Source organism: Dinoponera quadriceps, unplaced genomic scaffold, assembly GCF_001313825.1.
Source record: "Dinoponera quadriceps isolate SergipeBrazil2010 unplaced genomic scaffold, ASM131382v1 scaffold4444, whole genome shotgun sequence".
Classification (NCBI taxonomy): Eukaryota; Metazoa; Arthropoda; class Insecta; order Hymenoptera; family Formicidae; genus Dinoponera; species Dinoponera quadriceps.
This window is the reverse complement of record NW_014558991.1, coordinates 1351001-1372511: the sequence shown is the minus strand read 5'-3', so window position 1 is coordinate 1372511 and position 21511 is coordinate 1351001. Positions and strand designations below refer to the sequence as shown.

The following is a 21511-nucleotide window of genomic DNA, read 5'->3' as shown; positions in this document are numbered from 1 at the left end:
GAACGTTGTCTCGTCGTGGCGATAGACGCGAGGAACGGGAGCAATCTCGCTGGTCGTGGAGAATCGCTGACGCGAACGCGCGGATTATGTCGCGAGACGAGAAAATCACGATCAGCAGCGTCCCCGAATATCATTAAGATGCCAATTGCACCGGTACCGTTTTAGGATTTTAGGATCACATGTCTCTCTCTCTCTCTCTCTCTCGTTCTGTGAAATCGCGCGGCGCGCGCGATCGCGGGAGCGCTTATATCCACGGCTCGCCTCCCACCATCGCTGATCGCGACGGCGGCAAAATGTGTGTACGTTTACAGCTGTTTGCCAGTCGTCACCGGACCGCCGTGGTGTCTGGCGAAGGTCATTAACGTCTTCGTCGCCGCCGCCGTCGTCGTTATCGCGCTGTCGTCGCTGGTGATCGTTTCCGGCGCGCCGTTATCGATCGATCGTTTCCTATCGTTCTCGATTTCACGCCGATCGCCGGCGCCAGTCTCGCTCCGTGACCGCGAGCGAGGTAGCCGAAAATGCCATCGTCGGGAGTCGTCGCGACGCCGGTTATTTTCGTGATCGTCTCGCGTAAACGCCCGCTTACGAAAGAATCGCCGAGGAGCTGAGGAGAAAGGAAGAAAGGAGTCATCGCGAGAGAGAAGGAGAGAGTGGGGGAGAGAGAGAGAGAGACGCGGAGGACTGTCGCGCGCGGGCGCGCTCGGGCGCGCGCCTCGCGCTCGCTCGTATCGATTTCTCGATTCGCGGCCGAATCTTGAGGAACGCGAGGGAAGAAACCGCAGTGTCGCGAGACAGTGATCGAGTGCCCTGAGGGGAGTGCGTCCATCCGTCGAGGAGGGAGCCGGCGAGAGACCACCGACCGGTTGAAAAACAGTCCGCGCGATGGGCCTGGCAGGTGCGTTCCTCTTACATCTTTTTTTTTACTTCTCTCCGTCACGTCGCTCATTATCTCGTTTTACTCGTCTCGTTATCCGCCGGCCGATAGGATCGCGAGATATGACTATCATTTTCCAATCGCGCGCTATGATGATCCGGGCGCGCGCTTCATGAGAAGAAAAAAGCTTCCCGCAAAGCGAGACGAACGCGCTGGTCGTCGATGAAATCGCGTTCGATACAGCTGTGTTCTGATCAGCTGTCTTTCGATAAACGACATTTCGTCTCGGACTCTCTTCTGTCCCGAAACGGGACGATCTTTCATTGTCACTGGGGAAATGTTAAGACTCGCGGCGTGACATTTAGTAATTTGCCAGTTCGCTGTTATCGTCGGCACGCACTATCAAACTCCGATTTCTTCATTATTATGGCACAGCGAGAGACTGTGCTCAATATGTAAGGAGAAAAAACGATTTCACAAGAAGAGGAAAAGATAAAAGAATACGCATGGTGGACAGTAAGTCACTACTGCATTGAAATTCTCGAGTGTTTGTAATTAAATAAATAACAGATATCGCATCGCGTGTGTTTACCGCGTTGAGGAAGCATAGAAACGTACGCGTTTCTCTTTGTTGTTCCGACTGAAGAATAACTGAAAAAAATAGCACTTTAAATATGCCAAAGGAATCTATTTATCAAGCAAACTAAATGATAGAACAAGTGAGTCAATTGTTAGACCACGCTATAGATAGCGACTATCAGGCATAAGTATATGTATGTATATACAATAAGTATATGTATGTATACTCGTATACATATATGTATATTTATCCATATGTCAGCTCATATGAACCCAACTTAAGAGAACATAAATATAAAATATAAATATAAAGCTACATACTACACGACACATGATTTGAAACTACGAACTATTTTTTTAATCACATCTCTTTACCATACACAGTCCCAACAAAGTTCCGCACGCTTATCGCTTGATTTTTCAGGCTCGATAATCGGATTCCCCTTGAGACAGGAAATGGAAATGAAATTCGTGGCGCGTTTCAATTGAAAACATTAACCCGATCAGATTTTGAATCGTGAGACGTGGGCATGGATGATACGACGAATTCCTCGAGAACGAACGGGACGCGCTGATGTATATTTTGACTTCTTCGAGAATTTAGCATGATCGAGCTGCATCGAATTTATCTTATTCGAGAGATCTCTCTCTCTCTCGAATCTAAACTTCTTCGCTTATGTTCGCTCGAAAAAAGTTGGTCGTCTTATTCTTCTGCTCTTCTTTTTTTAACGGGCTCCTCGATTTCAATATTTATCCAACATTACGTGAAAATATTCCTGCCGAGCGCGTTCAGCAGCCTCGAAACTTTCCGGTGTCAATTGGAAGCATCAACAGTGGCCGTCCTGAAGGAAGCTTTTGCGCGTGACGGCCGCTCGGGTTATGTTCGATCTAATTGTGCCACGACCTAAACGTGACTTGCGTTTTCGCGTGACATTTCACATCCGTGTGCGGCGGGACTGAGCACGCGCGCGATATAAGGCCCGGTTGCACCGACATTCTGGATTAATTAAGCTCGGCTTGCGCGGCGACTCGCTGCGCCTTTTTAAATTAGCAGTGTTACCTGCGCGCAATAGGTACGGAGAAAGGATATTTATTGATTTATAATCGGTGTCGCCTCCTGAGAAAGAAAGAGAGAACGATATGACGATAGTTTCTACTGATTCTTACATTCTTACATATTCGTATTCTGGTTTTAATAAAGAAGCAAAACGTATGAATTACATAATGAAAGATGTAACTACATAGTAACCTGTTTGTATGTGCGTACACGTTTTTAAATTGAAGCTAATTAAACAGACCAAGGACGAATATATTTTGTATATAAAAACCTCAAAACCGATTGCACTTATTTCGAACAAATTTAACTTTTTAAGCGATTCCATATCGAGCCTATGTTTCGCTCTAGTTGATTCTATAATATAAACTAATTTTTTGTTCATTAATAGTACACTCGAAATAAGTATTGCTGTAAGCGTATGTTTAAGTTAAAGACTGTGATACTAAAATAAGCTAAGTAATTAAATTTATTACTTAGTAATATGAGTTAAAGTAATAAATAATAAAACAATGAAGAAGCTCAAATAAAAAGCTAAAATAAAATGAATAAAATAAAAAACTGCGAACTACGCGATATTGTCGCCAAGCAAATGAATTTCTACGGATCGGTTGAGAAGGAAAATTGAGAACTATACGGATTGCAAAGAATGAATTCGTTTTGAAAGCGTGATTAATTTTTTTATAGTGTATAATTCAGATTCTGGAGTTTTATCGATAACAAAAGGAAAATAATCATTTTTCAGATACATTTACGTACTTTTGCTTCCCCGACTTAGAGCTCCGCTCAGATTAACGACGTGACCGCTTCCAAGCCGTGCTAAATACGTACCCGTTTTGGCCGCGCTTTTTACGCTTCGTATTCTTCAGCCTTCGCTCTTCAACGTTGAAACGTACACCTATTTGATCTTAAATGCAGAAATTCGCAAGTAGGCACGGTAGAAACAAACAACTGTCGAGTGCCGCGTCTATATGAGGAGCAGCAGCCTCTGCTTCTTCTCTCGGCGCGAGAGAACGTCGCAATTAAAAATCTCTGCGACGCGGGAGAAGCTCCCTTATCGTTCCAGTTGACACGTCGCGCCGTGTTATCGTCCGCGTATGCGTAGCCACTGCAAGTATGCGTGTACACCAGCCAGCAACGTACCCACATCTTCAGTACCCGAGCTTTCAAATCTCGCTTCGACAAAGTGAGTCGGAAAGTCGACTCATGAGATATTTTCCGTGCGCGTCGCCGAGAAAAATTCTAAAAATCCCTGAAAAGAGCCTCCGGAGAAGTTTGTCGTCAGTTTCTCTCATCATGAAAGACACGGCACGACTATTTTAAACTTATATTATTAAGTAATAAATTTTATTACTTATTTATTACTTAGCTTATTTCAGCATCTCAGTCTCTTCAACTTATGCAACAACATACATTTATAACAAGACTTCGGGCGTATTATTAATGATTGGAAAATTGGTTTGAATTTTAAATTAAAATTAAGAAAATAAGTACGTTAAAACGATTAAAATTAAATGTCATAAAATTATAATCAGGCGTTGTAAAAAATATAGGGAAAGAAACTACTTGAAATCAGGTGTTTGCGTGGAATATAGGGTGTGTGTTTTATCTTTCGGCGCCCCGAATCCGCGCCCAGTCGATGCAACGGCGTATGCGCCACTGCATGTGCATTCTGCATGTTGCGATTGGCGCCGTGAAGCATTGCGCCAGGCCGTGACACGCGTGTGCGTGCGCGTGATCGGCGTGCCAGTAGCGTAGATAATAGTGAAAATTCGCTCTCTGTCGACATAGTAGGGATAGGCCGAGGGAGGGGGAATCAATGCGACCGAAGTGCTCAATTACTAGTGCCAACCGTTCGCGATCGGATAATGCCGTCAACCCTCTGCGGTCCTACGTCGAGTCGACGTCCCATTTCGTTCTCGATGCTATAAATCAACTTTCTATTCATTAATAATATACTCGATATAAATAGAGGAAATGCGGATATTATGGAATACCCTGAGGTTTTTTTCAAGATAAATCGGAAACTATTAGAGATAATTGAAATTAGTTTTCACTGTAATACCAAGTATATTTTTTTTATATGTTCCTCTAACAGATTTCGTTTACCTATAATAAGTTTAACGTTATATCAACTTTTTTGAAGATACATTTTGGAATGGTGATAATGAACAGATCGGATAAAACGAAATACCTATTAGAATACCTACTCGAATAGTTTATAATAATTATATTATATATTTATTATATTATATTCTCTATTGTAAACTTATATTTTTATACTTTCTATTATAGTAATATTGTAACGCCATGTAAATGTAATATTATATTAGATTGATTCCATTGTTTTACGTCTTTTAGCGACGCCACTTACGCGCTTCTTTGGCATTCTGAAAGGACGAAACAATAGAGTATATAATTCTTGTAAAAAAAAAAAATAGCGGGCTATTACGATACGGACTATTCTTTAATACCCGATATCGCCATTTTTATTTTTTCATCATACACAATCGTACACGGTTTTATTGTGCAAATGTACACCATATGATATTTGCAGAATAGATTACAAAGCTATATGTTAATTTTCCCTCGGATATTTAGAAGTGTTCGGCCGATCAAGGTCGCGTGAACGAATGCGATAAGTCCGACCGATCGCGAGACGGCGGAGAATTACGACAGATAACGGATCGAATTATTATCGTAATGCCGAGCGAAAACGCACGTACCGGCCGTGGTCAGACCGATTATACATTTCTCGTTTCGTGCCAACCGAAGCGCGTAGAGTATCTATAATAAGAATATGGTTATCGTCTAACTTTGGTTTACTTTTCAACAAGGAACACAAGTCTAGTTGTATCATCATTTATTGTCGTCATATATGCTTATTTCGCCTTTGACAAAGAAAAGAATAATAGATGATATAACAACATTTATGTGCCGACTTTTGCTGGAAAGCAACTTTTGACACATCTCAACCGGAAGCTGACCGAAACATGGCGGAGTCAATAAAAAATCAGACATGCACTCTAAGAGCGCGTAATCCTCAATCTCGTCGCTGCGGATGACCGTGACCACATGTTGATATTCGCAACATTTGTTTGCCCCGACGAGTTCGCGCGACCGTGGCGCAGGGTGTGTTGACCGTTTCGTTTTAACGACACTCATGAAATGGTCATGCAGACGGTTTTATTTCGCAGACCATCCGTCTCGGCGGAACTATATTTGGAAAAGTGTCGTGTGTGTAATTACGACCTCGGATGCAAAGCATCGGTGACACAATCGTTTTTTCACGATATGAATGTTCTTCCCGGTCGTTCAAGTCGCATTGTTCATTCGGCGCGTGCGATCATTAGTTTCTTCTTCGTCCCCGAGCTGAACGCGACGCATGATGGTTCGCATGCATCTGCGTTAATTAATCATTTGTTAACCGCCGCAGTGATGTTAGGGGACTATAATGTTGCCGATGTTAATTTTCAAGTCGACGTATTATTTAATATGACAATTAATTATATTTATTATTCAGCAAACTACTCGCGGAAGAACCTATGCGAGATAACTCGTAGCTGACGTATGGAACAAGAATTCTTCTTGCACGCCAGTTTTATGAGATAACTCGCCAATTTTACGAGATATTCACCAATCTATATATATTAATTGAGAAATTTAATCGAGAAACTTTTTTGGCATACTCACACCTTTCTTCATCTCAACTCTCGAGCAAAGATTGGTTGGCTAACCGTTGCCCAACGTTTGGTTAACGCTGGGCAACGATTGGCCAACCAATTTGCGCCGCTTGAGAAAGTATTGAAGACGCTATGCTGAGAAGGACGCAGCATCAGCTGTACAGCTGCCTTGTCTAAATGTATACAAATGACAACTAATAACAATTAATCCGTAAGTGACGATACGCAAACATATAAAATTGAATTTGAGTAATAACGACGCGAAAATATATATTAAACGGATAAACGCATAATTTTGCTTGATAAATACTAAATTCACGATTAGCAGCCTCCTTGATGCGTCATTTAAAACACGGTATGGCACACAATCGACAATATATCCTTAAATCGACAGTGAGCAAGAAATGATACGAAGGGAAGGAGATAGACGTCGACGAAGAAACGAGTCGGGTCGGAGCATTAGTGGAAACGATTCCAGTTAATCGCATAATCCTTGCAATAAGTGACGCTCGGAGGATTAACCGATTTACGTATCTGCGCGTTTTGAAAGGTGGGTAAACAGGAAGAGGCCGGCTTCGATGCGCGCGCGATCAACAGGAAGACGCGACTCACAAAATCGGCCCAAGTAATTATGTCTCTTTTTCTTTGCCGCGAACGTCGCGCACGTTCAACACTATATTTGACTATGCTAAATAGCGCGCGCTAACAGCTTAGGCAAACGCGACATATTCACGCGCCGTTGAAAGCCTACAAAAGTAAAAAGCCTCGACTCTTGCGCCGCGGCTTTAAGCTAGCCGGCTGCTTTTAAACATCTCACTGCCGCGGAGCATGCATAAGTAATTAATAACCTGCAAATTGATTCGCGTTGTCATTCTGACGAGCGTGTAACGCGTGCGCGTGTAGATAGGCAGATTATATAGGTGCGCGATTTACGAACGAGCGCGTACGAGATAAAGGAAATAGAAAGGACACCACCGGGACTCCCTTCCTCTTCGCCATGACTTGCGTCCGCGAGTCGTGGAATCCATTAGTTTATTTGGTCGCGAGCGAGAGAGAAAGAAAAAGAGAGAAGGTCCTTACGTAATATAATAGGACACGCGCGACGACTACCGCGTGTCGCAATCGTGCCATTGCATACACGAACTTGCGCGAGGATCAATTGGGCTACCTGACGAAGGAGATCCTCTCCGTGTAGCTCGAGAAGACGTAAAAAGGGGGCTGAAAAGTGGAAGATGAAGATGATGTTAATGATGATTAGTCCCTATCTCTTTTTACGCGGGGCGACCTGTGATTATCTCGCGGAATTACGCGGAACGCATTAAAACGGCTCAAGTCGAGAGAGGGTCTATTACAGAAGTCGATTTTTTCGGGCGTTGAGGACTTGGAGGAAGAACAAACCTATATTCTCATTTCATTGATTTAAAGTGCTTCTAAAAGTGATTTAGAAATTACCTGATCGACTGACAAGCCTGACTTTAACCTACATAGCACAGAAGCTCGCGCTACGATGTTGCAACAATGTTAAGCTTTTGCGCTAAGTGAATATGAGCCACACATCGCATGATATAAGACGCGTAAAGTTATTGCCCGATCTTTGTACATCTATCCGGACAAATCCCAGTATCCAGTCTGATACGGGCTTAGCGCGAAGCCGATACGAGAGATCTCGAACGGGCGAGAAAGAAATCGAGGTGGAAATCGCGAGATTGCATCGGCAAGGCAATCGGACGAAGCCGGGAAAACAAGTGGAGTTTTCCAACGTCTTCTATAGGGGAGCGTGCGATATAATAAGCGCGGCGAAAGCGATGGATAAAGTGAAAGCACGGGCGTCGTGGCGGATTGGAAGAAAAAGAGAATACATCGAGATGATAATTACCCGCGGCAGCTCGAGGGGGTTACGAGTAACGCGAACGACGCGAACCTAACGGTTGATTTACTCCTAGATTTCTTCTCAACGGAGTTTCCACGCGTACTCGACGTAACCGGAAGGGAGTAAAAAAGGTGGCCAGCTGCGAGCTTTGTTTTGTAATCCACGGGAAAGGACTCGCGTGTTTTCCACGTGCGCGACTCGTCGTCGCGTTGTCATGTAAGCCGAGATGAAAAGGCGGATTGTGAATTTCGCATGCTCGCGCGCGTCGTGTCATGTGCGACGTCTGTGATACGAGATATATAGATAATGGTTCCCTTTGCTATGCTAAATGATATTTATTGTAACACCGTCCCGGCAATTATTTTGTCACCGGCAAAAACTCGCTGGGAGCGCTGGGTCTCGCGATGAATGTTTCATAACGTCCGACGGACATATTCTTGCAGTTGTGAAGAAGTCGAGTGCTGTTGCTCGAGGAAAAATTCACTCGACATCGAGCGAGAAAATTTTCTCATTCTACGACCCTGAAACTTTCAACAAAAGTCGAAAGTGCCGATCCGTAACGAATCGTACATGGAGAGAATTTTATTTTATGAATTGCGTGAAAAAAAGCCATAATATTTTCTCCTCATTTCATCGTCGTCCTTTCACAAAAACCGATTATAATCACTTCAAAGAGGCAAAAAGACTGTAGAGCTGAAAAGTAGTTCAATGGATCACGGACGATTTTTTTAATGATTTCGCGATGAAGCACAGAGAAGTTAACTCGAACGACGCGTCTCTCTCTGGTGTGTGTGTATTATTTCATACTGCATTCCTCGGCGCGTACATACAAAATTGTCCGAGCGGTGTTAAGCAAACAACGTCGGCTTTGCGGTGCAAAGTTACCTTGGACCACGGTTCTTAGAAAAATGATAGGACGACTCTGTGATTGACGCAAACAGCATCGACACTGTCGCGTCACATATCGCGCTGAGGAAGACACCGAGAAACTTCCGTGTGTCGATTAACTTCGGTTTGAAGTTGATATCAAAAACGTGCCTTCCAGCCCTAACTAACGAAATACGAGTATTATCGTTTTATCATCGGTCATATTCGCACAGAAAAATAACACGTTCCTTACCAAGGAACTTTTACAAATTTCCACGGTCTCAAAGGTGTATACCTTTCTCTCGACTCGACCTTATTCCTGTTGTTGCAAACAAACAACGAGCAGGGACAGTCAATTAATTATGAGCATAGCCGGGCGGTCGGTCGGCTCGAATCAATATTGCGCGACAGGTACAACGAAGAGGTGCGTCCTCGAAATCTCGATGAGAAGAAGAATGGGTGGGAGGATGATCGCATACGCGCAAATGTTTTCGCTAGATCAACGCGAGAGGTTCCTCTCGTGCACCGCGTTACTCACTCGCACCTGTTGCGTTCGAACATCACCAAGGCGTTCGAAAGAGAGTCACTTGATTTTGTAACGCGTTGGTACAACGCTAACACCGGGTCCGATCTCGCGGTTGAAGCTGAGGAAAAATTTTATCGTGACCGGGCCTTGACACCGCGCGAGCGAGCGAGCGACACTGTGTCGTTTCGCTCGCTCGTTAAAACGCGCTCTCGCACGCACGGCGTTTCACGTTGCGTTGCTTTCATACACGCGACGTAAGCATCCACAACAAGGTGCACTGTCGCTTTTGTTTGACCCCCGCGGCGCGGAAACCGGCGAGAGCGCGAGGAGCGAGAAACACGTCGGACGAGGATTAAGGATATACTGCCCGTAAATCGATATGATGATGAAGAAATTATGAAAAAAAACATTGATTTATGTTGCATTTAAAAGTGATACTAAAAGCTTAACAGTAAATCAGAGCCTGGGTCAAAAATTGTTCCACTTTTTAAAGGAGGATGTAAAGTAGAACGAATTTAATAAGAACTCGAAACTTGTACTGCGTTGAACATTGAAATATTATCTCGCTCGTTGCTCGTGCAATTAGAAAAAGATTGATCCATTCGAGAGCTGAGATATTTATGTAAACTAAAGTTGATATTTTTTTTATAAAACGTGTTTCTTGAAAGATTGGCGTATTATTTTTAATTTCTCTTCTTAATATCTCTTAAGTTAAAAAATGAGATTTTAATGAAAAACAATATTATGGTATCAAAGACTACAATATATACAGATATTATACACAAATTTCCGAATTATTGATCACTGTTTTGAAAATACAGTGATGTTTCGTCAAAATCCGAGTCCATAATTCTTTGAGAAATCGGCCCGGATTCCGGGGAAATCTCAAGAAAAATGTCCTGTCGGTCCAAAGAGAGAACGGAAAGGAAAGACGAGAGTCTCCGCTGGACAATTACGTTGCCGTCTTCCGGCTGTCGACGAAAATGGAGAAATTGCTGGTTTCACGATCACACGATTACGCATTCCAAGATTCTCGTATCGACCGCAGCCCCGTCGCGACTTCTGATCTGCTGACGCGGGATGACACAGAAAACCGTCTCTGACGTAATCGACGCGGATTCGCCGCATTTTTCTTCGCGACGCGTGCGATAATCGCTTCCAGCTCTCTGTCGTCGTCATACGCGCCGCTTCCTCTTTGCGTTTCGCGAAATTCACCCTCCACCCCACGAGATCCGTCGTTCTATCATCCAGAACTTCCTTATCCGCAACTCCCTCATCTTATCTCACTTCCCTGGAGCAGCGCGAAGATCGACTCAGTCCCTAATCATCGCGTTTAGACCGTGAATCATCGCGCATCGAGATTCGCAATCGCCCCCGATTCGAGTCGCGCCCGCGAATCCGAGCCGCGAATGACGCGTCGTCGCCACGTGAGTACCAAAGGGCATTTATCAGAAGCAAACCGGCGGCGATCCCATTATTATCGCGAGAGAGGTGTATCGCGATCGAGCGTGCCTGAGGTCGCGTACGTACACACATTCATAGATGCACGGGCGCGTCAGGAAAAAGCGTTAGACTTTGGTTCACATTGCGGTAGGTTCTGCTGTCTGATGCACGGTAGAGCGATAAAAGCGTCTTAACGGGGCCGATCGCGCGAATATGCGCGACGAATCGTGTATCGCTGTATCATTGTTGCCGTTCCAAAGTTCGAATTGCGCGATGTCTCGCCGATGACCGCGCGTATTACGTGTGTCAGGCTTCCCGATAGTACTTCCCTTTTTCTTCCTTCTCCTCCTCGTTTCTCCCTCTTTGTCGTCGTCATCATCGTTCGTTAATGCCAAGGTCGCAGACACCCGCGATTAATTTGTTGCTACAACACACAGGCTATTTCGGCAAGCGCCGCGACGGTAACACAATACGATTGCGCGTGAGCGTACGTTGAGGCGAGCACGTGGTACAACGCAAGTTTCGAGTTTTCGGCAGGTTTACACCTTTCGATCCCTCCCAGCGGGACCTCGAATCGATTGAATCCCCCATTCATTGGAACGGTTCACGGAGAAAACTGCTGTGGTTGCTACAACAATATTTTCTATATTTACAAAAGAAATATATATGAAATAAAATTAAGTAGATTTTGTATTAAAATCTGCTGCTGATATATAACTATATATCTATATAGTTGTCACAACTATACCTTATCATATGTAATGTTCCATTGATATATTCTCAAATATAGGTGTCTCGATCGAAGGAATATTGCTGCCCGTCTGTCTGTCTGTCTGTACAACATAATATTGTGATTGAGAGAACCGTAGAGTTTGGTTACGCGATGCAACCAACTTGGCAACATTTACCGTAGTATCTTAGCAGAATAAATTCTACCGGTGAACTGTTTCTGCATATTACTAGAATATGAATGTTAAAATTGAGAAGAATCTATATGAGAAAGAAAGCAACGGTAAACTCAGAAAATCGTACTTTCCGTATATATTATAATCATATGTATATGATAAGATTACTTAAACAAAATGATGATGAAATAACGGAATCAAACAAGACGAGTTGGAACTTTCATGCAGTCACATTCGATGCAAAGTGGATGCAGCATGGATATAGGTCATGTTCACCGAATACAAATGCACTCGTCGATAAGCCGTGAGTGACACGTGTCGTCTCGCGCACGTTGTTTTTCTTCTCGTTCCTCCCCCTCCCCCCTGACACACGAGCGAGTGTATTTCAATGATTATATTCATACAAATGTCCCCCCGATATGTAGCGGCGAAACGCAATGGCACAGTTTTCTGCCTTCCTGCGCGCGGGGCCGTGAAAATGCGTTTAATAAGCCGATAAATGGCCCGTTAAATGTGCCGTAATGGCACAAACGATTGCGAAAGTTCCGCTCGGCGAAGTTTTTTTTTATGCGCGCGGGCAGATCGCGAGCGAAAAAAGAGATCGTCCCGTCGCGCGCGGTCACTCGTGTTGCAAAATTGAGGAGTCGAGTGAAATGACACTCCCGGGCGTGGGCGTAAGCGGAAAAACGCTTATTGTCGCGCTGCGCGTCGAGATACTTGGATATTTTCGGAGTAAACAGTCCCTCTGAAACGCGGAGACACGCTTCACGCGCGGATTTAAACACGCGCGCCGTCTGTGACGTTGAAATGCCTTTGTGTCAAATAATTAGTATTTTCGGCGTGTTAAGAAGTAACACACGACGAACATGTTATTTTAACGCAAAATTTGGAGTGAAGTTCCTGGGACGAATAATGTTAAAATAAACATTTTATTTTTACAGTGTAATATTTCTAAGAAAGGAGTAGCGCGATCAACCACTTGTCGTTACGGCAGCGAGTTAATCCCGAGTCTCCGTTTCTTTTCCTCGTTACTTCTGAAAGAGATTAAATTCCGAAATTTCTAAGATTTCTGAGATTAGATCCGATAAGCCCGATAAGATTTTAACGATTCCTTACACCTGCGCGCTTTGTGATTGACGGTTCCTTTCATCTGCGTGCATCGTGAATGACGCCTTTTCCATCGATTTCCATGACGTTCATTAAAAATAAAAATAGATCCATTGAATGAAACATCTTTCTCGCTCGCTTGTTTGGATGGCATTTTCCGCTGTTGAACGCCGCATAATTCTCGCAATATTTAAATGTGTACGATTGCCCGCGGAGAAAATAAGAAGTCGCCGCGTGAAGCGTGAGATATAGATTATAAATATACATTACGTCGGTGCACATATGCGACTATAAAGCGCGCGGGCTTCAAGTATTTACAGGCCACTAAAGTATTTTTCCACGGAGGAAAACGCATCGATCGCAAGTAAAAAAGGGAATAGCCTAGTCCCTGAATTGAAATTTTACACCCACTTTTTACCTGAATTTTCCAATACCTGTAAATTCCAAAGGATCAATGTAAGGACAAAAAGTTCGCTAAATTAACTAAATTTTAGTTGTATTATACGGAAGGTTAATTCTTATCCGTGGAAGCTAATTTTTAGCTGCGGGAGCCAGTCTTTAGCTGTGAAAGCTAGTTTTTAATTGTGGAAGCTAATTCTTTTTTTCCGTGTAGAATCGTATCAATCTCCGTATAGCACAAACGCCCGAAGGATATCCTAAATACGTCCCTACGTCCTAGGGATATCCATAGAATATTCCTTGGCAAAAGTGTGCTGTACGGATCGTGCTGTATTTACCGCGATGCGCTTTCGTCGTGGCTGCATTTATAGACAGCTTGTCGGGGTCGGCCGTAATTTATGAATCGAGAGCACTTAGATTTAGCATTTCCAATGCAAATATTTCTAATTGTGAATTTTCCTATGGCGCATGCGTTCTTTTGCGATCGAGATAATGAAGAAGAAACCGATCGTGTGATACGGTTGGCAGAGAAAAAGACACGGAAAAAAATTGCTGCCTTGTATCGATTAATTATAAATATATCACGCGTTATAAATTATTCCAAGGCCTTCGGATCATATTGTTTGCGTAACATATCGACGGTATTAATTGTGATTTCGCACGCAGAAAAAAGTGCTAAATTCAAGTAAATAAATAATTACTCCAATACTTCTTAGCAAATTCTTACTTGGATTGAATAAATTTTACTTAGATCGAGTACAAATTTAGTTGGATAATTTCATTGAAAAATATTTTACTTGAATCAAGTAAATGTTACTCGATCCAAGTAAAAATTTGCCAAGGAGTATTAGAGTAATTATTTACTTGAATCTAATCTTATCTCTGTGCGAGATTTCTCTTAATTGATTTCAACTGACCTCACAACCACACTATTCGCAAGAATTTTAAGCCGATTATAGGATTATAGGATCGATCGAGGACAGATCTCTTCGCACCTCGCCGGATCTCTCTTCTTGCCTTCTACGATCTCGTAAGAGACCGGAGTATTCTCTCCCTCAAGACGAGTTAAGATAAAACGGCTAATATATTCTTACGTAACGTGTACTAATCGATTGTCAAGGCGTTCGCTTTCCTTGCAGGAGAGTTTTACGCACCGGACTTTCCAAATCTGACATTTCGTACGCAATCGCTCGACACTCGATGTACAGTCCGAAAGAGCGAAAGAGTCACATTTTGCCATGCCATCCTATTTATGAAAATATCTCTCTCCGCCGCATTATCGTACAGAGGGGGCGGTGACGAAAATACGCAATATAAAATATGCGACGCGATTCGTCACGCTCGGCAAGTATTCAGCCGCGATTCACCATGCGCTCTTAGCCGAGGTTACGTCGTACACTTTTTTCCCGGCTCGAGAAACACACGCGCGGATTCTCGCGCGTTTCATAAGTGTGCGAAGCTGCTGCACGAGTAAACCTCCACATGGCTGAGTTGACACCGCTGTTGATTGAGCCTAAGCGCAATTTGATATCGTAAATTCTCATTCGCACTGTGTAACCACTTGGCGTGCGAAAAAAATTCGCAAGCGTCGCGGAGGGACGGGCGGATGCGGAGAGGGAAGTGTCGCGTATCGATCGCGTAGTTTCGTAACTAGTAGTCGAGTATCTCGCTGGAGTGGTACTCGCGCTTTTATCATTCAATGCGCTGCCTTATCGTCGCATGCATTTCCTCAAGGTCCGCGACGATCTGCATACTTAACCCCGCCTGACTCCCGGCGTGTATCGCGCGCGGTGTCTGCGTTATTAAAAAACTAGAATTATTCACGCCGTCTCATCCGGCGCGATGGATTCGCGTCGCGAACCGCACATTTTTCTCGGGGCGGTTCCGCTCTTTAGAATCCCAACCCTTTGCAATGCCAATCGTTTCCTTCTCGGTTTGCGCACTGAAAGAAGAATTTGGTGATAAGTACGAAAATTTGCCGTGAATATTTGCCGACCAAATATCGAACCATTGCAAGCAAATCATTTAGTTCCGTATATTGTATATTTAGTATACGGTAATTGTAAATTGTTTGGTTGCAACAATCAAATATTTGGTCGGCAAATATTCGTTCAAATTTTAATACTCATTACTAAATCCTTTTTTCAGCGTCGAAATTCGTTTGCTTTTTTCAAGTTACGAGACTGTAGAAGGCAAGAGATATTCGGCGAGAGATGCGAAGAAATCGATCTGTCCTAAATCTGTTCTGTATGCTTAAAATGCGAATAACATGATTGTGGGATTAGCTGCTCCCTAGTCGGAAGAGAAATCTTGCGAAGTAACAATTAAATTGAGTAAAGATCGTACGCGGAGGGAATTTGCGGTGATACCACACAGCTTGAGATTTAGTTCGATCTATCAATATTTACACTGAAAAATCCATTTAGTTAGCTTAAACAAATCTTTTGGTTGTGAAAAACAAAATTTGGTTCGTATGCTTTGCGTTGCAGACGCTGATCTGTCTATGGGCGCAGGAGCAGCGGGAGGATCTATTCTCGGCCTTGCCGCTTCGGGTGTCACCGGAGTCGTCACCGGGGTCACCGGTGTCACCGGAGTTGATAGTAACACTGGCGTCGCCGGAGTCGCCGGAGTCGCCGGTGTCACCGGTGTCCTGTCGCAACATTGCGCTATATGTGGCGATCGCGCTACAGGGAAACATTATGGCGCTTCGTCCTGCGACGGGTGCAAAGGTTTCTTCCGGCGATCCGTCAGGAAGAATCACCAGTATACCTGCCGGTAAGTCGCACCTTCGATTTCTTTTCGTTTCTTTTTTTTCCCACACAAGTGTCCATCTTCTCTCCTGAACCTTACTTTTCATCGACTATCATCTCTTCCCTTTTCTTCCTTTCTCTACTAAATACAAAAATACTAAAGTAAATTTTTTTATTTTTTTTTATTTTATTCTTATTTTTCTCTTTTATTTGATATATACTGTATATGTGTATAATTGTTTTCACTTCTATTTTTTATTTATATAGTTTATGTTGAATCATATGATCTATACTTCTTTGTTTGTGTTTCTTTTGTCACTTTTATTTTTAGTTTTGTACATTTCCTTTTCCGTTATTCAACTTAGTACGGTGTTATTGCATGTTTTTGGCTTATTTGTAATAATGAATTTTTATAATGCGATACGTATTTACAAAACGCCTTTAGAGGGTCTGCTTTAAGGCAAGAAAAAAAGTGCCTATCTATCATACATATGTACTCTGTTACAAAATCGTGCCTCACCGAGCAAACTTTTCCCAACAGATTCAACCGAAACTGCGTAGTTGACAAAGACAAACGGAATCAGTGTAGATACTGTCGGTTGCGCAAGTGTTTTAAGGCCGGCATGAAGAAAGAGGGTGAGTTTGCCGAATCGTCTGTGCATATTTTATTTTGGCTGCGTTCCGAAAATGGGCTAAAAATATTGACGGTATTGAAAATTCCTAATATACGTAACGTGAACTATAGATTTTCACAGCCATGTCAGCACATTTCGGAATACGGCCTTTACTGCGCATTCGAAGACACGTACACAAAGGTAGCCGAACTCCCGCTATTTTTAAACGCATAAGAAATTGAAATTTACAATCATTGTACCTCGAAGACTATCTCTCTTGCGGGTGCTTCTTCATTTACATTACATACGAAAGAGAAATAGAGAGACAGAGATGGAAAACTATTCGTCAACTTGTAATAATTACAGCTGTGCAAAATGAGAGAGATCGCATAAGCAGCCGGAGACCCAGCTACGAAGAACAATTGGCGAACAACGTCAACGGGCTGTCGGCAGTTCATTTGCTGCACGTGGAAATATTCAACAGACAGCGGACTGAGGTTAGTACAGCTTAACCTCGGTTTAATTGAATATGCATGGTCGCAATCGCATTGGCCAATTGCGCCAAAAATCCGGTATAATTCACCAACTTTTAATTGCGATCGTCTTTTCCTTTGATGTTGTGTACGTTCACGCGTTCGATAATATATTCATTATTTCTCCGGTACATTATAGTCGAAGATTCGCGCAAATCGATTTCAATTAATCTCCCTAAATAGGAGAGTGACATCAGAGAGCGTCACATTGACGTCCATTTCATTTTTCGTCTATGACGTCGTTAATGATCGATGTTTATGCATCATATTCTAGACGTCGTTCTATAAGAAATGTATTTAAATAATCGGTAATTTTATATTAAAAAACTCATTTAGTTGACTCAAACTAAATCCTTGTTTGCCCACATCCAAACAAGAGTTTGAGTCTAACTAAATGGGTTTCTCAGTGTATATTTATCCTATTTTTGTCTCCTAAGATCCGACCTGTGACGTCCACTTAGTCCGTTCACGACCAAAATACGTCATCCTCTTGACGTCTCTTTTCCATCTATGGGTCAAATAAGATTATCATATAAATCAATCAAAACATCCGTGTCGATCGTGATCAAATTTGCAATTTCGGGAACCGATCACTTTTTCTCTTCCGACGCAATGCTTGAACAACCGACGAGCATCAACATAGCGACGACTCCGTACGATTTTAGCCAGGCAGTCCGAACAGCGAGATCGATTTCGCAACGATGAAATTAGCGAGCATAGAGGACGTGTGCGAGAGTATGAGGGAGCAATTGCTGCTCATGGTCAGCTGGGCGAAATCTATTCCGGCGTTTGGCGAGCTCATATTGGACGACCAAGTGGCGTTACTGAGAGCACACGCGGGCGAACACCTGCTGCTGGGGGTGGCGAGGCGCAGTATGCGCCTCAAAGACACGCTGTTGCTCGCTAACAATTGCGTTATCACGAGGACCTGTCCTGGTACGTAGAGTGTATCAAGCGTCTATCGAGTTGTGTTTGTTGGTGGTTTCTCTTGGCGGCCGGAACGCTTTCGGAGTGTACCAACGCGCGAGGAAGATCCGAGAGAAAGAGAGAGAGAGAGAGAGAAAAGGACTCCGCGAGTCGTAGAATCACATAACTCTCAGGCCTGATCGATCTCTTTGCGTTTTGTCTCTTGCTCTCTATCTCTTTTCCATGGGTAAATATAAGATCTTATTGAAATTATATTCGTACAACATTTTTCTTTAGATGTGAGACATATGTATATAATTATATACGATTATGCACAGGCATATAAAAATAAGATTCATAGATAATCATTTTTCCCGTGTTCTGAAAAAGCTCGCGTGCGCTCACGTTAAATATTGGCGTGAGAACTTTCGAATATTTCACGGAACATCTCTTTTCGAGATGGTTCGCGTGCTTGGCAAACTTTTGAGATTTCCGCTTATCTACCTCTCTCTCTTTCTCTGTCTTCTCTCTTGATGGGTCTCATAACTGTGTCGGGATTGATATAATGCGTTGGCACAACCGACTTGCTCCGGTCGTTTGTACTCGTCATACTGCATGTGTACGCTGCGTTTCAGCTTGGGCGAATAACGATACTGGGCCATGGGAAATGGAAGGTGTTATCGTATGCTTGAAAGTTTCTCGGGTTTAGTACTGATGTCGCTCCTTCTCGGATGCACACACGGGATCGATATTAGGCAAACCTCGGCTGGTTTTCTCTTTTGCGCGTATTACGCAAAAATTTCGCCTCGTCGTGAAACGATTCTCCGGTTCTAAGATCGAGGAAAATTTGAAAGATGCGCGATAGTTGACAGAAATTCTCGAAGAGTAATAAAAAAAAATTAGACGAATTCCTTTAGAGTGAATAATCGCTATAACACGAAATCTTTTCCTTTTCAAGTCTTTCTGATCTTTCATTTTGGAAATTCAATATTATTTTAATAGATAGGTGCAAATAGCATTTCAAAAGTTTGATTTAAGAAGTGGCTACATAAATAATTAAATTTTTTATCATAAAAAATTAAGAAATTAATGAAAGCTCAGTAATTAATTTTTCTCCCAAGATAACTAACTGGACGGCTCCAAGAACACTCTACTGGACGACACAGATAGACCGATCAAAATATTTTCATTTTTATAATTATATCCTTAAGGATACGCCGAGGTTTAAAGGGTTAATATAAATATATAATAATTTTAGCGATACATATAACGGGTCAATATAAATACATAATAATTTTAACGAAATATATCAGTTTTAAATTCAATTTTGATTTTATCTCCAGCAATACTTTGAATTCGTCGTTACTATCTGAATCCCGAGACCGATGCATTAGAGCACTTTCGAAAAATATTCGAGCTGCCACAGCGAGAATTCGGCACTCGCGCGGGATTTCTGCAAAAAACGATCCTGCGAGGATATTTTTAAAATGAACGTTGCGTTTTAAGAAGCATGAAACACCGACGTGTTCGAACAAGTATGGAATCGTAACAAGTGGCTTCTTATCGAGCGAACGATATCTTGACTTGCGACAAAAGCCGTCGATATCAGGGTGACACCGATACGTCCTTCCTCGCGACTCGTGTCAGCATTTTTTTGAGAGATTCGAGAACGTACAACACACGTGAAAGAGCGCTTCGTCTAAAGAGCCAATCTGGCGACCTTCACCTTTTTTGCTTATGTAATTCTGTCGCTCGTGTGTATGAGTGAATGCGCGTGTCCGTCGTGAAACAGCCGTTTATTCGATACTTCCTCCGCGCGATACTCGCGGCTGTTTCGTTTCGCCGCGTAATTTTCCCCGAAAATCGCTCGTTTCCCGACAATGATTATCGTATACCGCATTGAGGAAAAGTAATTTCTCAGGCAAAAATTTTTTTCTTCACACATTGTCGATGTGTCGATTATCTTAAGCACCAACGAACCTCCGTCTCTGTTATCTTTCATCGATTATTTTTAAATATAAGTTTAACGCATTATTAACTGACTATTTTTACAACATTGTTCCCGGCTACTTTTCTCTCTTAGACCCGGTTTTTCATTTACTGCTTAACCTGTGGTTTCGACTTAACCTTATGATAATATAAAAATTGTGCTTTTCCATTCATGATTAATCATTAAACTTTAAAAGTTACCACTACAAAACTATCAGTTTAATGATTAACTATGAATAGAAAATACTATTTTTGCAGTATCACCAAGTCTAAACCACAAGTTAACTAAGAAAATGTAAAACCATGTCTCAATCGTCAAAATGCAAAATAATTCGCCGGCCGGTCAGCAACTTTCGGCTGGAAAAACACAAACTTTCTCGTGACCGATCAACAATATGTTGATGGGTTGACTTGCCAAATACGAATTAAATTGCATAACATTGTTTTTCTCGCGGAAAAATATTGTTATCGTAAATGTTTGGATGAATAATAATTAATACGAAAGTAAACGCATGCCAAGTACATGTAAATTTTCAATAATATCTTCAAGCAGAGTATTAGACGAGAAATGGATGAATATGAATAATTAATATAATTATCATATTAAAATAGCATACAATTGATCTTAATCGTGACGTCATCATGTGACGTCGGGAGCTCCTTCTTAATGTCACTGGGGCGATCAACATATTAATTCGAGAGAGAGAGAGAGAGAGAGAAAGTGCACAGCAGCTATCAGCAGAATTTCCGCTCGGGATGACTTTTTTTCTTAATGAGCATACACAAATTCGCGACATACACGGCAACGATTACATAACATATTTATATATATATATATATTTAAATATTTCTTCCTTATACGTAGGTCTTGCGTCGTATGCCCGGATCAGCTCGGTAAGATATACAGCCGGGTTACGCTTACCGCGCGTCGCGCGGTAATCCCTCTTTCTCGCCGCTTCTCTCTTTCGTACCGTTTTTCGTCCGTAAAAAACTTATTATTCCGCGTAATCCCATCCTTCTCTCTTTTTTCCCCTTTTTTCTCTTCTCCTAAGAGGTGGCAGCTGGATTTTGTTTTGACCCGTGAGGATCGTGCGCGGAGCGAATCGTTCAGTTCAAAGACGCTCGTAACCGCGCGATAGATACGTAAATAAGCGCGCGAATAAGTTTATGCAAATGGCACACGCACATCGCGTCGCTCCTCCGTCGACACTATGATAATGCGTTTCAGTTTTGCGTTGGAGAAAAAACGAAAAGAGAAGACTGGGAGAATTGTCCGCTCGCGAAGCCGGGACGAAGCGGGAGCGTACGGTGAAACGGTGATACGTCACTTCGCGCGCGTAAACCCGGAGAGATTTACTAACGATCTACTAACTGGACGTTTCGTTTTGGCATTGCACGACTGTGGGGGTGTA

At 42.7% G+C, this 21511-nt stretch overlaps 1 protein-coding gene across 5 annotated transcripts in view; it reads left to right on the top strand.

Moving 5' to 3' along the window:
- The window catches only part of LOC106750048 (hepatocyte nuclear factor 4-gamma), a 38426-nt gene that overhangs the window by 12757 nt on the left and 4158 nt on the right, over positions 1-21511 (top strand). For 3 of the 5 annotated variants that reach the window (XM_014630100.1, XM_014630098.1, XM_014630099.1), the window contains exons 2-5: positions 15797-16082; positions 16599-16693; positions 17038-17168; positions 17870-18140. In XM_014630100.1, the coding sequence (XP_014485586.1) occupies positions 15797-16082; positions 16599-16693; positions 17038-17168; positions 17870-18140 (783 nt within the window). Of the gene's footprint in view, positions 1-165; positions 896-12497; positions 12744-15796; positions 16083-16598; positions 16694-17037; positions 17169-17869; positions 18141-21511 lie in introns of those variants that run through there. The other 2 variants (XM_014630101.1, XM_014630102.1) reach the window with 2 other exon arrangements.